At 53.3% G+C, this 16,683-nt stretch overlaps 1 protein-coding gene across 4 annotated transcripts; it reads left to right on the top strand.

The window, feature by feature from the left end:
* The first annotated feature begins 652 nt into the window (after positions 1 to 652).
* Positions 653 to 13,242, top strand: ANKK1 (ankyrin repeat and kinase domain containing 1). 4 transcript variants are annotated; one of them, XM_070490272.1, is made up of 8 exons: positions 653 to 955; positions 6,021 to 6,369; positions 7,490 to 7,641; positions 7,904 to 7,953; positions 8,568 to 8,723; positions 9,419 to 9,591; positions 10,178 to 10,214; positions 11,133 to 13,242. In XM_070490272.1, exons 1-8 carry the CDS (start codon positions 774 to 776, stop codon positions 12,437 to 12,439), a joined length of 2,406 nt encoding a protein of 801 aa, XP_070346373.1. In that variant the 5' UTR covers positions 653 to 773; the 3' UTR covers positions 12,440 to 13,242. The 4 variants fall into 4 exon arrangements, with proteins under 4 accessions (XP_070346373.1, XP_070346376.1, XP_070346374.1 ...); XM_070490275.1 differs by having other exon boundaries at positions 654 to 955; positions 6,021 to 6,315; positions 9,419 to 9,537; XM_070490273.1 differs by having other exon boundaries at positions 654 to 955; positions 6,021 to 6,315.
* The last annotated feature ends 3,441 nt before the right edge of the window (positions 13,243 to 16,683 follow it).

Below are 16,683 nucleotides of genomic sequence, written 5' to 3'. Positions count from 1 at the left end.
CAGGCTGAAAATCTTAGGCTCCTTCAAAACAATCACACACACGCAACATTCTTATAATAATTCCAAATCCAGAGAATTTCCATCCCAATCTGCCAAAATAAAATACATTTATGAAGGTCAATAGAAAGGACTCAGCATCTTGGGGCAAAATTCCTTTGCTGGAACATATATGGTGGGTTTGGGTCATACGTGGACTATACGGTTCATTCCCATTCATTCGTGCCCATTCCCATTCATAGATATGAGCCGGCAGTTGAAGGCAGAGCTTTCCTTTCCGGCTCTCTCTTCTCTACCCAATGGCTGCAGACTTCCTAGCCAGACAGGAATTAGGAACTTCCTTACCCATACCATTGGAAAGAAATCAGCAGCCTCTAGGTTGACCTTGCTCTTCCCTAAATCCCTAAGCATCGTTCCACTTGTTAATGAGGCATCTAAGAGTTCTTTGCCTCTGGGACCTCACACTCAAAGGATGAGACTGAGGAAGGATGCTGAGGCGGGGAGGGGTCTCTTGGGGGTGATTCAATGGGACATCCCCTCTTCCCAGGCTCGGGCCCCCCATGGCTGCTTGGGGCCTCAGGGCTCAGGTTTGGGTTTTCCCCTCCCTTGCAGGGCAGGATCGGCTCCTCCTCACGCGGAAGGAGGGAGGGCCGGCTCGCCTCCCCATCCCCACCCTCCCGGGACCTGAGCAGCAGGAAGCGGCGGCTGCTCCGAGCCTGCAGCCCAGGCGCGGGAGTGCGCGGGGTCCGGAGGGGCCCGGCGGCCGCGCAGACCTCATGGCTGCGGACGTGGAGCAGGGGCTGGGCAGCCTCACGGTCTTCACCCGCGACGACTTCGACGGCGACTGGCGCCGAGTGGCCAGCGGCGGCTTTGGCCAGGTGTTCCAGGTGCGGCACAAGCGCTGGCGGACCGAGTATGCCATCAAGTGCTCCCCCTGCCTCCTGCCGGACACCACCAGGTACCCGCCCACCCCGCCCCTCTCCTTTCACAGAGGAGAAACTGAGGCCCAGGTAGCTCCCCGTGGGAGGAGGGGGCGGGGGGGGGGGCAGGCGGAGGTTGAAGGTGAAGATTTTCCCCTCAGTGTTTCTGAACTCCACCCAGTGGCCTGAGCTCCCCAGGCACAGCCATGTCAGTTCGTTTCCACCCCTGAAATGCACTTGGCACACCATACCTGTTTTTGGAATCCACAGAGGTCAAAGGAGAACAGGAAGTACCCTCCAAAGATGCCTTTGTCCCATCTGACCTCCCAAACTGGTCTGGCCTCCTTCCTTCTGGGGGTGAGGGTGGTGATGATTGCTCTTGATGGCCCTCTGCCACTCTCCTACCCACTCCCAAACTCTCAGGGCAGGCAAGGGCTTGCTGGGAGGCTGGGGACTTCGCTCAGTGATGCTCAGCGATCTGTGGAGAACCACGTTCTCCCTCCACACGGCCTCTGGTGTGGCCCCTGCCCAGCCAGCTCAGGCTGGAGGAGGCTTGGGGGATGGAGATGGCCCAACCCGCTGGCCTGAGAACCTGCCCAGGCCACTTACTGGTTCTCACAGAGGTCCTGCTGGAAGGTCAAACCTGGAATACTACAGTCTCTGTTCTTGTTTTTGTCTCTGGCTCCTCCCCAACTCTCATCCTACGCTCTATGGCCACTCCTCGGCATGCCTCCTTTTCTCTCTTACTGCCTCTTTCCCAGCGTTTCCACCTGTCTCTGCCTTCCTGTTGGGATGGGCTCCAGTCTCATTCCCACCAAATATGCTGATACTGACTATGCACTTACCCCCTGTGCAACCATGAAGGAGACACTTGGGATATGAGTCTCATCATGATAACCATGTCCTCCTCCCAAGACCCCTGGGACATCCACTGGAGAGCCTGGGGTGACATCTAATTTGGATATTCTTTGTCATGTTCTCTGTGGTCACCATGCCAGCTCCTAAAATAGCCTTAGCTCCCAAACACTCAAGCCAGTCTCTTCTCTAATTCCCAGACCCCACCTGCTTAATGAATAGGGGCAAAATGAATGAGCTCCAGACTCACTCACCTTCCTCCCTCAGCATCCTCCCATTGGCTTTGGAGTAGAGTCAGGTTATTCTAAGATTTGTCCAAATCATATACAGCCTTTGAAGCAAAGAACAAAAGGAGACAGATGGCATTGACAAGACTACATTGTCAGACACTGACAGTAACTCCCACCACTTCCCTTCCCAAGTCCTGGGAGTTCCCTGGGTGGAAAGGGCTAAGGAATTTAATGGTAATTGAGTCCTGCCGTGCATGGAGTACTATACTAAGACTGTCACATGTCTACTTCCCTGGAGCTTCCTTCCATCTCCTCATTCATTCATCTATTTGATGAGCTTATTGCTCTCCTACTGTGTGTCAGACTGCACTAGACCCTGAGATATAATGATGGATGCAACAGACATGGCCCCGTTCTCCTGGAGCTTACAGCCTGGGGGAGAAAGACATTAATCATATAATCCCACACATAAATGTAAGTGTGTTACTGTAAGAAGTGTAAGAAAGGAGAGATTTGTGGTTCTGTGAGAACTTATTAATAGTATTTGACTGAGATATGAAAAAGCTCCCCTGAGGAAGTTACACTTGAGCTAAAATGTGAAGGATGAGTATGAGTTAAGTAGATGAAGAGGAGAAAGCCTTCCAGGAAGAGGCGACAGAATGTGCAAAGGATCCATGGCAGGAGGGGCATAGGAAGTAAAAGGATGGAAAAAAGGCTGTTGTGACTGGAGTTGAGAGAGGGAGCAGTGGAGAGCCACTGAAGGGTTTATAACCAGGCGGGGGGAGGGGTGACAGGGAGGAATTGATCAGATTTGCAGTGTGGATAATGGGTTGGAAAGGTAGAGTGGATGCTGGTCCAGGTAGGAAATTGTTGTCATCATTCAGGCAAGAAATGATCAGAGTCTAGACTGATGTATTGGTGAGAGAGGGAAAGGAATAAATTACACGGTATTTAGGAGGTAAAAATCCACTTTCCTTGGTGCTGTATTGTCTGTGGGGGCACGATAAGGGAGGTGAGTGTCAAGGGTAACTCATTGTCTCGCTTGCCCAAAGGAAGAAAGGATTCACTAGAATGTCTCTTCTGTGAGAGCAGAGTCTGGTCTGTTTTGTCCTCTGCTCTATCCCCAGTGGCTGGCACATAGTGGGTGTTCCATAAATATTTGTTAAATGGTGTCATTGACAAATAATAAATGGAACACGCAAAGAGGCCCGGGTTTGGAGAGGAAGAGCATGAGTTCAGTTTTGTACATGTTGAGTTTAAGGTGCCTTTAAACAGCCAAGGATTTTGTCAAGTAGACTTCAGAGTGAAGATGTGAGCTAAGCAAATTAAAATGTGTGAGTCACTTGTGATAGGCGGTAATTGAAGCCAGGGCGTGGATGGTATTATTCAGCACTAAGAGACCAAAACAAAGTCCCTGTCCACGTGGAGCTTCTCATCTAATGGAGGCAGATAGAAAGTAAATAAATAAATAGGTAAATATTTTTATCTGTAACACTTCCCACCACCTGACATTTTCTTGATTAAAATACCCAAGGACAGTTGAGTAGTCTGATCTTCCCAGAAAAATTAGAATCTAGAAATATTAATTTGTGGGCCATCTGTATATGGGGGGATAAGAGTTGCTAGAGTTGGGGTAAGGTTGCTATTTTAGATTTGAAAGCTTTAGCATTTGAGTAGAGATTTGAAGCGAAGAAGGAGCAAGCCATGTGGCTCTCTTAGGGAGGAGTGTTGTAGGCAGAGGGAACAGCAAGTGCAAAGTTCCTGAGGCAGGAACATACTTGACATGGTGGAGAAAGAGCAAGAGGCCAATATGGTAGGAACACAGCCGGAAGGGAGTGGTTAGTAGATGAGACCAGCAAGCTATGCCCAGGGCAGATCCTGCAAGGCTGCGTAGGCCATTGTCAAAACTTTGGCTCTTACTGTGAATGAGAAGAGAGCCGCTGGAGGGTCCTGGGCAGAGCAGGGATGTGCTCCGACTTACATTTTAGAAGCATCACTCTGGCTGCTGAGTTGAGAATAGATGGTGGAGAGGAAGAGAGAGAAGCAGAGAGGCCAATTAGGAGACTGGGCCAAGATGCCAGTGGGTAGAGGTGGTGAGAGGTAATGAGCTTCTTGCTATATTTTGCAGGTAGAGCTGACAGGAGGTGCTGAGGGGGAGGAAGAGAGGAGTCAAAAATGACATCAAGATCTTTGGGAACTAGAGGGATGGAAGATGAGGAAGGCTGAGGGAGGAGCGGGTTTAGGGTGAGCATCGAGTGTTCAGCTTTAGACTCGGGAAGTATTGAACACCCAGTTGGAGATGTTGAGATTGCCTACAGACAGAGCATCTAGCAACAGCAGGAAAGGAGAGGACCTAGCACTGAGCCTAGCAGTCAAGTAACAGAATAGGAGCCTGCAAAGGGGACAGAGAGGAAGTGACCAGAAAGAGAGGGAGAAGTCCTAGAGAATGTTGACACACGACTGAGGCAAGTGAATATTTTGAAAAAAAAGAATGAGAAATCTGACCTGAAAACTGTGCATAGGCTACAGCCATGTGTCATTGGTGACCTTCACCACAGCTGTTCAGTGAAGTATTGAGACCAGACACTAGATGAAAGCAGGTGGTGCGAGATGAGGAAAAGAGAGAGACTATAGGTACAGCAAACGCTTTCAACAAGTCAGGGTGTCAAGGGGAATGGTGCAAGTCACTATTGTTCCCATTTTATAGTTAAGAAACTGAGGCCAAGCGAGTTTATTCCTCGGTCATGCAGAGAGTAAGCGGTGAGATTTGAAATCAGGGCAATGTGATGCCATATCCCATGCTTTTTCCACTTCATGACAGATGCTCCTGCGAACTCTAAAGGACAAGAGGAGACAGATAGAAATATCACGGAGGTGGAGGGGAGGTCTCTGAAACAGTAGAGAAGTAGAGGCGAGAAGAGGAGAAACCTGGATGGGCCCGCCTGTCCAGATGCAAGCGAGAGCAGGTGGTTTTTCCTGGAGGTCAGGAGGCTCTGGCTGGCTTCCCAGGGTGGCCCTGTGAGCACATTTCCAGCAGCTTCTGACTGCAGGGCCAACACAGCTTTGCAAATACTGTGCTTTTAAAAATGTCATTTCTCCTTAATCCTCATCCGTGCAATCCCCAAACAATCTCTAACAATTTGCATATTTACTGTTCTGTGGGCTCATACAATGAAAAGAGCAGGAGGGTTTGCAAATGCTTATTTTATAAGGCCTTCCCTTAAGACTTGACTTCTGTTCAATTCAACAAAGACGTATTGTGCTGTGCATGGCAATCGGCCGTGGGGAGTACCATGATGAGTGATGACAGTCCATCCGTAGAATGGGATAGCGTGCAGCCGCATAGAGCTTGCTTCAGAAGAATGATGATGTAGAGAAGCACTCAGCTACAATAACGCAGATCACAAAACAGCCCACACTGTGTGATGGAGAGAGAGAGAGGAGGAGAGGAGTGAAAGGAGGGGGAGAACACCAGACGGACCTTGAAAATGTATCGTAGGAGAATATACTAAAATACTAACAGAGGCCAACTCTGGAAGGTTGGGTTACTGAGGATTTAATTTTCCTCTTTCTAGCTCTCTGTATCCCCTAGATTTTCTATGTGGTATCTGTATTACTTTCATAGTCAAAATGGCAATAAATGATGTTTTAAAACAGAGGCATGAGGCAATGATATTGGTCCTCCAGGGGCTTGCAATCTCCTGGAGGAGATAAGCATCTAAACAAGTGCACAGAATAAATGGCAGGCTTTTTGTGGCCACCTCTGTAGAATGGTCTTGCTCCTAAATCTGCAGACTCCTTTCCTTCCTGTCTTATTGTTTCTGGCCATCTGGACCTCAATCTGCACATCCTGCTGGGCATCCTTTCATGTCTCTCTCCCCTCCTCCACCATCTTGCAAGCTCCAGAGGCTTCTCTGGGTCCCCACAGCCTGGCATCAAGCCAAGTTTGTGTGTTCTGCTAATTGCTCTGTAATTAATGGGTCACCTCCTTCTGTCTCTCGCTCCCCACTCTCCATAGCTCCGACGTGAATTGCCTCATTGAAGAAGCAGCCAAAATGGAGAAAATCAAGTTTCAGCATATCGTGTCCATCTATGGGGTGTGCAGGAAGCCCCTGGGCATTGTGATGGAGTTCATGGCCAATGGCTCCCTGGAGAAGATGCTGTCCACCCACTGCCTCTGCTGGCAGCTCAAGTTCCGCATCATCCATGAGACCAGCCTGGCCATGAACTTCCTCCACAGCATTCAGCCGCCTCTGCTGCACCTGGACCTCAAGCCAGGCAATATCCTCCTGGACAGCAACATGCACGTCAAGGTCAGGGCCCTGGGCAACCCTTCTGCCTCCTTTTCCCTCCCAAGTCTCCTCCAGGTGAGCAGGATTATCTACCTGCCTGACTCTTTGGTCCATCAAGAGTTTTAAGCAGCTCCCTTCATGGAGGCATACTGAAGGCAGAGATCACACCTAAAACAGAGATGGATGAGCAGTGAAATTTGATGCATGAAGCAGGGATCAGTATGCCTGCAATAACCCTCTTTGGCCTTGGTCTTCCATTTCTAATGTGGGTAGAATAATCCCTATCCCTCTCATCCTTTGCTTTGGGTATAAATAGATGTGTGTAAATGAGATGAATCCTAAAAAAGATCACGATGACCATTTTTTCAGTTCCTAAAACATTTCACACTCTTTTCTGCCCCAGGACCTTTGCACATTCTGTTTGCTCTGTCTGTAACAGTGTTCCCCCACTTCTCTTTTGTCTGGCAAAGGCCCACTCGTCTTTCAGCTCTTGGCTTAAACATCACCTCCTCAGTGAGGTTTTCTCTGATCCACCCAACAGGCCCCTGTTGTATACTCTCATTGTACCTCTGTCTCTTCATATTGCTAACCCCAATTATAGGTATAGTCATTTGTGAAACTATTTCATTAGTGACTGTACCCCCTATTTTAATAAGCTCTTATGAGAACAATGGGCAGAGGAGATCTCATCTTTCTTATCTGCTGCCTGGTCCTCGCTGCCCAGTCTAGTTGGCACTCAGTGGATGGTCAATTGGCATTTGAATGAAGCAATGGATGGAAACAAAGAGGGGATAAATATTCATGGTGTGAGCACTTCAGTGCCTGTGGAAGTGGGATGAACAGAAGCTCACCAAAGACGGCAACTTTATCCACGGTCCCTCTGAATAATGGCAACACCTACCATGAACTTATTATGTGCCAGCACTTACTAAGTGCTTTTTGCATATTTCTTCCTTGAATCCTCATACTAGTACTATGAGTTAAGTATTCATATTATTTCCATTTTATAGATGAGGAAACTGAGGCTCTGAGAGGTAACTTATCGAAGATCGGCCAGGTGCTGCGTGGTAGAGCTGCTGTGCTCCTAACTGCTGCCCTAGACTGGAGAGGCGGACAGCGGGAGGGTGAGAAACTAAGGCAGTTTTCTGCAGGCGAGACTCAATTGCTCCCATCCCCACCTCTGGCTTCCTCGCAGATTTCAGACTTCGGCCTGTCCAAGTGGATGGAACAGTCGACCCGGATGCAGTACATTGAGCGGTCGGCTCTGCGGGGCACCCTCAGCTACATCCCCCCTGAGATGTTCGTGGAGACTAACAAGGCCCCGGGGCCCAAGTACGACGTGTACAGGTGAGAGGAAGGCAGGGCTCCATGCCGCAGGCCGGGGAGGTAGCTTGTTGTCACTGCCCTGCCTGGACCCTGCCGCCCAAAGGACAGGATGGGACAGAGAGGAGGTCCAGCCCTTCCCTGCCCACGTGGGAGGGTGAAGGTTGGAGGGGGACTCTGGCTGGAGAGGCCATGCCTGGGATTGTGCGGTCCATGGGGCCCTCCTGGCTGGGGAGACCGTGGATATGAGAGAAAGTCACTCAGGGAGCACTTTTCCCCTCTGCAGCTTCGGGATTGTCATCTGGGAGCTCCTCACTCAGCAGAAACCGTATTCAGGTAGCAGCGGTGGTGGCATCCTGGGGTGGGGTCCTAGAAGGGGCTGTGGGAGGGCTGAGGGTTTGTGGGAGCAGGACAGGGGCAGGTTTGTGTCGGGGACCCATCTTCTCTTCAGAGATTCCCATCCGCACCCTCCCTCCCTCCTCCCCCTACTTTCTAGAGCTCTCCTAACAGTAAAAGGAAGGGCAAAGGTCAGCCCAGCCCATGCTTTCTGGGACCTTTGCTTCTCTGGCCCTTTCCTGCCTCTCCCACCTGACCCCTGCCACTGAGGAGCCGGGGAAATAGAGTGCCAGGGAACTTGGATAACCTTGCAATGTTGCAGTCAAGCCTGTACCCAGGCCTGTTGATCAGGCCTGCTGCCTTTGGACAGCAGAGGCCTGCAAGGTGGGGTCATGTCCGGTCCTGGCCTGGGAGGTGGCTGGAGCTGGACCAGAGATTCAGCTGCTCAAATTGGAACCTCCAATCGACCTGCAATCCAGCTGTCTACTCCCCGTGCATTTATGGAGTCCCTGCTGTGTGTACCACATTGTCAGACTCCCCAGAGCCCCTGCCTCCTGCCCAGCCCCTCTGCCCCTGCCCCACAGCACCCGCACAGCCTGGGCCTCCTCTCGCAGGCTTCAGCATGATGACCATCATCATCCGAGTGGCCACAGGCGGGCGGCCCTCCCTGCAGCCCGTCTCCGAGGAGTGGCCAGGTGAGGCCCAGCAGATGGTGGACCTGATGAAGCGCTGTTGGGACCAGGACCCCAAGAAGAGGCCATGTTTTCCAGGTTCTCGTCTAGTCTGACCTGCCCAGGGACTGGGGAGCTGGGCAGAGCTGGGGTGCCAGGTGCCAGAAGAGGAGATGACTAGAGCCCAGGCTACACTGCAGAGCTCTGCAGAGAGACACCTGCTATGGCACTAGGGCAGAATCCACCTCTCAGTGCTGGGAGGATGGCAAGGGGGACCGGGGCAGCCGAGAACTACAGTCCAGTCTCTCTGGGCTGATATGTGCCCCTGTGGGAGGTAGTGTAGAAAACTCTGATTGTCGGAAGGCTTCTGGACCTGGCTCTGCTGCTGCTGGGGTCTCCAGTCACCCGGGTCCTTTCAGGCTATGGTGTCCTCATCTGTAACATGTTCCAAAACCATGAGATCACAGGGCATGGAGGGACCTGGAGGTCATCCAGCCTCTTAGAGACTGTGAAACGCACAGCTGTGTGTAAGAGTGAGCATCTTAGCGATCGCCTGGTCCCTCCCCCTTGATTTATGGAAAAGGACTGACCCTCGGAGGGTCAGTGACTTGCCAATGTGGCCCTGCTGAGCCCAGGCTGGGACCCGGGTTTCCTGCCTCCTGGTGTACCAGTATGGATGCACATGGGCCCAGGAATGGATTTTGGGGGTTGTGGGAAATGTCAGGGTATCTATAATGCGGAAGGACTGCTGACCAGCCTGTGCTCCTTTTCCTCTCTCTCCCCTCGTGGAGCAGACATCACAGTCGAGACAGACATGCTGCTGTCCCTGCTCCAGAGCACTGTGGCCGACCCAGAGAGTGAGGCCCTGGCCAGGAAGGTGTCCTGCAAGCCCTCTCTGTGCCGGTCCTGGGAGGTGCGTGCGGTGGCGGGGCATGGTCTCTGGCACGTGCTGAGGATGCGTGCACAGGTGTGTCCTTCACGAGCTACCTGGCTGTGGGCGCAAATGGGGACTGAGAGCCAGCCCACACTCTGCTGGCCAAGCCAGGCAGCCCACTTGGGAACATCTTTTCCTAATTTGCAGAAAGATGTACTCAGGGCTAAGGGTGGCCGTAGCTCAGAGCCCCTGAGAAGGACATACCTTCTCTCACATGTGTAGGATTAAGCAGAGCCCTGTCCTACAGAGGGAGACCTCTGCTCTCCCAGGCTTTCCCACCATGGGCACCAACGTCGTCACTCTGCTGCCCTGTTCTATTCCCTAACATGGGAACCAGCCCTGGACTAGCATGGGGCTTCCAGCAGAACCCGCAGAGCCACCCTCCTTTACGTGGGACCCAAGAGGCAGTCAAGGCCCTGAGCCATCTCTTTCTGGCAGGGTCTCCCCTGCTCAGGGTTTTCCTCTGGCGTAAAAGCAGGGTCTCCTAGGAAAGGGTGGGATGTGAGTCCTGACAGGTGACGAGGAATGCTGGAGAGAGGGAAGGAGTGGAGGACAGCACAGACCAGAACTGCCCGGCTCATCTGATCTGCCCCTATGTCTTCTGGTTCCCCCTCCCCAGGTCAGTGTGGAGGTCAACCAGGAGCTAACAGACATCGGTGAGTCCGGAGTGCCACAGCGGGAACCAGAGAACTCGCAGTGGACGAGAAAGTGCAATCCAACCATCCCCATTCCCCATCCTCCCCGGCCCCCACCCTCCTCCCCAGGCCTGTGACAAATCAGGAGTCGGTGTATCTCTTTCCTGGCACCCGGCTCCGTGTTCTAGAAATGCACAGGCTCTTGGGGGCCTGGCTCTGCCTCCCCTTCGGGTCTGTGTTCTTGCAAGGCCAGACTCCTCCCTTCCTGGCCTGGAGGAGGAGCATTGGTTTTCAACCCTGGCTGTGCCTTAGAATTACTTGGGAAAGGAAAAAAAATGCCAATGCCTGAGCCCCACCCTGGACTAGATCAGAATCTCGGGGTTTGGCTTGGGCAGTGATTTATTTATTTATTTGGTGGTGGGGGGGTAATTATTATTGCTTTAAATTCTGATGTACCATTGGGTGGAGCAGGAGAAAGTGAGTCCTTAATGGCCTCAGGAGAAGTCCAGATCGTAGGGCTCCACCACAAACTTATTTTCAACTTATATTTACTTACTTTGTGCCAGACTCCCCTCTGAAAGTTCTTACCTACATAATTGTCCTCACAGTGGCCGTAAGAGGTGGGCATTGTTCGTGTCCCCTTTATGGATCAGGGCCTGGAGGCTCAAACAGGCAGAGCTGGCCAAGGTCAAGTGGTGCTAAGGGGTGGAGTTAGGATTTGCACCCAGGCCTCTTTCTGCCTCATCCTCACGGGAAGAACTGCCAGACTCAGTTCTCTAGGACAAGGGAGGCTATGCAGAGATGCGTAATATCAGGAAAGACATAGCCTTTAGTCATGTAGTCTCTGTTCTTGGATGGTACTTCCAGGAGGCAGGGGGATGGCTGAGAAGACCTCTGGATAGGTCAGAGGTCCTTTTGTCAACCGCTTCTTCCTCCCAGGAAACTCAGGAGACTACTTGAAGCGGGTCCTGCAGCTCTCGGACAGTGGGAGCTTGGTCCCAAGCGATGAAGAGCTGCGTATCTATGAGAACAAGGTCACTCCCCTCCACTTCCTGGTGGCGCAGGGCAGTATGGAGCAGGTGAAGCTGCTGCTGGCTCACGAGGTTGACGTGGACTGCCAGACGGCTTGCGGCTACACGCCCCTCCTCATCGCTGCCCAGGACCAGCAGCCTGACCTCTGCACTCTGCTCCTGGAGCACGGCGCCAATGCCAACCTGGCTGATGAGGACGACTGGGCCCCACTGCACTTTGCAGCCCAGAATGGGGACGACCGCACTGCCCGCCTGCTTCTGGACCACGGGGCCCACGTGGATGCCCAGGAGCATGAGGGGTGGACCCCACTCCACCTGGCTGCACAGAACAACTTTGAGAATGTGGCACGGCTTCTGGTCTCTCGTCAAGCTGACCCCAACCTGCATGAGGCTGAGGGCAAGACCCCCCTCCATGTGGCTGCCTACTTTGGCCACGTCAACCTGGTCAAGCTGCTGACAGGCCAGGGGGCTGAGTTGGATGCTCGGCAGAGAAACCTGAGGACACCACTGCACCTGGCGGTGGAACGAGGCAAGGTGAGGGCCATCCAACACCTGTTGAAGAGTGGGGCCGCCCCCAATGCCCTTGACCAGAGGAGCTACAGCCCACTGCACATCGCAGCTGCCAGGGGCAAGTACCTTGTCTGCAAGATGCTACTCAGGTATGGGGCCAGCCTCGAGCTGCCGACCCAGCAGGGCTGGACGCCCCTGCATCTAGCAGCCTACAAAGGCCACCTGGAAATCATCCGCCTGCTGGCTGAGAGCCACGCAGACTTGGGGGCTCCTGGAGGCATGAACTGGACCCCCCTGCACCTGGCTGCCCGCCATGGGGCAGAGGTGGTGGTGTCAGCACTGCTACAATGTGGGGCTGACCCCAATGCTGCCGAGCAGTCAGGCTGGACACCCCTCCACCTGGCTGTCCAGAGGGGCACCTTCCTGAGCGTTGTCAACCTTCTGGAGCACCGTGCAGATGTCCATGCCCGCAACAAGGTAGGCTGGACACCTGCCCACTTGGCTGCCCTCCAGGGCAACATGGCCATCCTCAAAGTGCTGGTCAAAGCCGGTGCCCAGCTGGACATCCAGGATGGAATGGGCTGCACACCCCTGCAGCTGGCCCTCCGGAGCCAAAAGCAGGGCATCGTCCCCTTCCTCGAGGGCAAGGAGCCCTTATTGGCTGTTCTGGGCAGTGATGAGTCTGGAGCCCAGATGGATGTTTAGACAACCTGGGGTCTCCTTACTGTTAAGGAAGAGGGGTTGGTGGAAGTGAAGCTGGACTTCTGGGAGGGCCCCTTCCCCACCCGTACTTGCCACCTGCCCCTTGACCTTCAGAGGAAACTTGGAACGTGGTCTCCTGGGTGATGGAGGGATGGGAAGGCACCACTGAGGTTGTAGCTGGGGAAGGGGCCCTGGCATGGAGAGCTTCTTTCAGCTCCTCCTCCAAGTGCATCTCCAGCAGACTCCTACCCTCCTCCTCCTGTAACTGGACTCAGACCCCCGAAGTGAATTTCCTCTTCATTCCCAAGACTTCTGCCACCTTTTACCACTTGCCCTTGAGTTCACAGGGGCCCTTGCACCCTAGGAAACCCCCTCTGAAGATGAAGGAAGGCAAGGAGGAGAGGGGAGTGCTCCCTCCTAGCTCATGTCTGTGGGACTTGGTCCCCAATCTCGAGCTGGGCCAGGAGAGCCAGGCACACATGCTTTGCTCAAGGGGCAGGAGCTAAAAGTTTGGAGGAAGTTGCTGCTCACCGTTTAATACCCCAGCTAGCTCCCTGCTGCCACACTGACCACACCTTCCTCGTGGCCCTTGTCCCAGTGCCTGGGTCTCCCACACAGTCTCTTGGGGATGAAGGAAAGGTGTGCTCCAACTGCGCTCAAGTGATCCTATGTGGGACACTCAGCCCCTGGCCTTCCCTGCCCCACCATTCGCTGTGTCCAGTCATTTGGCCAGGTTTGAAACCCCAAAGTCAATAAAGCTGTGGGCCTGAGTCTCCCCTTTGGAGACAGATGGACCTCTGAGACCAGGTTGCATGTAGGGGCCAGTAGTGTTAGTATAGGGTGTGTGTGGTATGTGTGGTGTGGTGTGGTGTGTGTATAATATGTGTGTGAGTTCACATGGGGATAGGAGGCTGATGAGGGGAGTGGGGGTGTGGTGTGTGTGGCCTGCTGAAAGTGTATAATATGTGTGTGTGAGTTGACATTGGGGGAGGAGGCAAGGGTATATGTGGGAGTTGGAGGGGTTGGTGGTGGTAAGAAGTGGTGATGGTGAGTTGGAGGGGGTGGGGGTGGTGAGAGGTGGTGATGATGAATTGGGGGGGTGGGTGATGGTGAGGTGGTGATGGTAAGATGTCATCTGGGCTCTGTGTGGAGCTTGCAGGGCAGGGACTTTCCTCTCCAGCAGTGGCTCAGGGTGCCCCTTCCTGTGACCACACCCTGGCAACTCATCTGCAGGCTTGGCCTGTCCTGCTGGTTGTGGGGCAGGCTAGAGTAGGGCTGGGGCCCTGGCTCAGTGACCAGCCAGCTTCTGCTTCCTCTCTGGCTCTGACAAGGCTGGCTGACTATTGGGAGTGGGTGGGATGGGGCTGTGGGTGGGGACAGGACAGGTGTACTAGGGGTCCTATCCTGCTCTTCTCTATCTCTCTGCACTGCTAAAGCAGCCCCTCCAACTCAAGGATGTTTTGCAATTGTTAGAGAAAAGGAATCTTCTGCCCCAACTACTGGCCAGCTCCAACCCCCAGCCAGCTGGCAGGTCCACCTTTGTGTGTCTCCCTCCTGGGCTGGGCACCCAGGCACGGGGCCACCAGTCAGCAGCCTCGTATCAGTGTGGGGTGAGAGAGGCAGGGCAAAGAAAACCTGTTGCCCCACATATGTGTTGAGTACATGAGGCCTTTTTAGCTGAGCTGGAGCATAGCATCTCCCGTCCTGTGGCCTCTGGACCGTGGTGCCAGCCTTTTGGGTCCTGGACACTTCACCCCACCATGCCATAGCCTACAGCCACCACAGAGAGCCCAGGGGGCAGCGCTGAACTGGGTTATGCCCTAGAGCAGCAGCCATAAATCAAGCCTGCACATTAGAATCTCCTGGGTGACGTGTGTGTTTGGCTGGAGGTGCTTTTTAAACACTTGACCTTACCCTTAACCAGTTAAACCACAATCTCTGGGGTAGGATCCTGGAGAGCAGCCAGGGCCGAGAACAACCGCCAGGGGGCGTCCCCTGGTTTCTCTGTACCCTTCCTTAGCATAACCTTGAAGACAGTCACTGGCCAGCAGCCCTGGGGATGGGGGGTCTTCTTTCCATCTCCTAGTTAGATGAGTGGGGAGTCCTGAGGACTGGGGCAGGGGCCATTAAGCCGACTGTTCCATCCTGCTACTCTCTGGTGGTCTCCTGGCCCACTCTCCTTGTTCTCTGAGTCTAAGCCTGAGGCAAGGCTTGTAGTTAAAAATGCCCCTGGGAGTTCTGTCTTTGCCAGAACATGCTGGAGCTGGAAGGAGGGTAGGGAGAGGACACGGCGCTGTTTGCTTCTCCTTGTACCCTGAGGTCTGAGTCTAGCTCCAAGCCTAGGATTCTCCATGGGCCAGAGAAAGGGGGTGGGGTTACGGGTTCAGAGCCAGGTGAGCTCAGATCCCTCTGTGGGAGTGGTCACGAGGGAACCACAGGGACCACAGCGTCTGATTTATCCCATTGATAAGAGTTTAGGGAAAGACCTCGAAGAAAGGAGGTAGAAAAGGTAGACGTTTTTTTGCACCTGTTGTCCATGAATGGCAGAGACCCATGAAGGAGTGGGCAGGACTGTCCCTAGAAATCGTTTCAACTCTGGTGATCCTGGGTCTACGCTGAGATCCTCAGAGCCTTGCTTCCTCTACTCACTTCCTCCGGGAGACACCTGAGGTCGTGACTTCTGGCCAGCTCTGGGCCATACAGCCCCTTCATTGACTACAAGCCCCTTCTTCTCCCTTTTCAAGCCACCCCTTGCCAGCGTAGACACAGACCATACAGACACACACATATACTCTGAGTCCCATTTCAACACAGCTGCCTTTCAGAGGTTTCCTGGGACTTTTAGAATTGGGTTTTAGTGAGGCCCTCGAAATTCCCAAGGGGAGGGTCTCAAACCCTGTTTAGTGGAGACTGGGGGTGGAGGAGGATAGGAACACCCCAATTTCCTACTGGGAGGAATTTCCTACTTGGGAGGTCCCAAGATGAGCATTCCCACCCCGTCTACAGGCGTACTCCTCACCCTTTCTCCCCCATTTTAGTTGAAGGTACCCAAACTCTTAACCTAGGTGTCATTCTAGACCAGTGCTATCAACAGGACTTTCTGGGAGAATGGAAACTTTCTATATCTGCAACTGTTCCATAGGATAGCCACTAGCCCCCTGTGCTGTTGAACAGTTAAAGTGTGACTAGAGGAACAAAGGAACCGCATTTCTTATTTCAACAGGTTAAACATAAGTAGCCACATGTGGCTGCTGGATAGCACAGTCTATACTCTTCAAGATCCCACTTGCCTGTCCCTGCCCGTGAAGCCTTCTCTGATGGTGCGGCTGGAGATGTCACCCTGCACCAGCACCCCCTGCAGTGAGGTTCAGAGAGCCGCTGCCCCCTGCCTTCCTTTCTCACTGTGAGCCACATCACCGCTCTTGCTTATTTCTGTACTCCCCCCAGTCCTCCCTCAGTACTCCATCCGGGCTTGCCGAATCGGATTATAGGTAGCAGGGTTGTTGCTGTGACATAAGGGACAGAGGGCAGGAGCTGGGCTGGGCTGAGACAGGAGAGGGAAGCAGTGGGGAGCTGGGTAGTGGACAGACCATGGGCTTCAAAGCCAGGCTGACCTGGGTGCAAATCCTGGCTATGTCATCCACCAGTGTGTGACCTTAGGCTGCTGAAACTTTCTTAGCTTTGGCTATTTCATCTAACAGCCATTATGTTTGTCTCACTGGCTTGTAGTAATAATTAAATCAGATACCTCGTGGGTCAAAGGACAAAGCAGTAGTAAGCACTCAACACATTAGTTTCTTGCAGTTTCTCCCAAGTCAGAGGAATTTTTCTCTTGAAGGGGGCACTCACAACGCAGCCTTTTGGAACCTTCTGGAGGGGATGCTCTTGGAAGCAGTTGCCTATTTTCCTTGGCTTGCTCATTCAGGGGAGGAAGGGATGACCCTCCTGCAGTGCCTTGGTGTGGGCTGTGGCGCTGAGACCTCTTGGGACACACCTACAGTAGTGTCAGGTCAGCTGTAGGGCAGAGGCAAGCCCCACTAGTGGGTCGTGCCCACTGAAACACAGCTGCCAGGGATATCCATGGATTGTGTTGCCCCAAACCCCAAGAGCCAGATAGTGGGTTCAGTGTCAGCAAAGCAGACACTGCCCATGACTGCACCCACCTGGAGAGGGTTGGATGCGGATGTGGCCTGGTGTTGGACCCTACTCTGCCTTCAGATGGGCAAAGGCAGTATGAGGGCTCAGCC

This window comes from Equus asinus, chromosome 20 (assembly GCF_041296235.1).
Source record: "Equus asinus isolate D_3611 breed Donkey chromosome 20, EquAss-T2T_v2, whole genome shotgun sequence".
In the NCBI taxonomy this organism is placed as follows: domain Eukaryota; kingdom Metazoa; phylum Chordata; class Mammalia; order Perissodactyla; family Equidae; genus Equus; species Equus asinus.
This window is presented reverse-complemented; position numbering and strand designations above follow the sequence as displayed.

What these genes read in the sequence shown, in the direction of transcription:
- ANKK1 (XM_070490272.1), top strand. Translation starts at nt 774, where the DNA reads ATGGCTGCGGACGTGGAGCAGGGGCTGGGCAGCCTCACGGTCTTCACC. An exon ending in CCCAAGTACGACGTGTACAG is followed by an intron (nt 7,642 to 7,903) that starts GTGAGAGGAAGG and finishes TCCCCTCTGCAG; the next exon opens with CTTCGGGATTGTCATCTGGG. An exon ending in GAAGAGGCCATGTTTTCCAG is followed by an intron (nt 8,724 to 9,418) that starts GTTCTCGTCTAG and finishes CTCGTGGAGCAG; the next exon opens with ACATCACAGTCGAGACAGAC.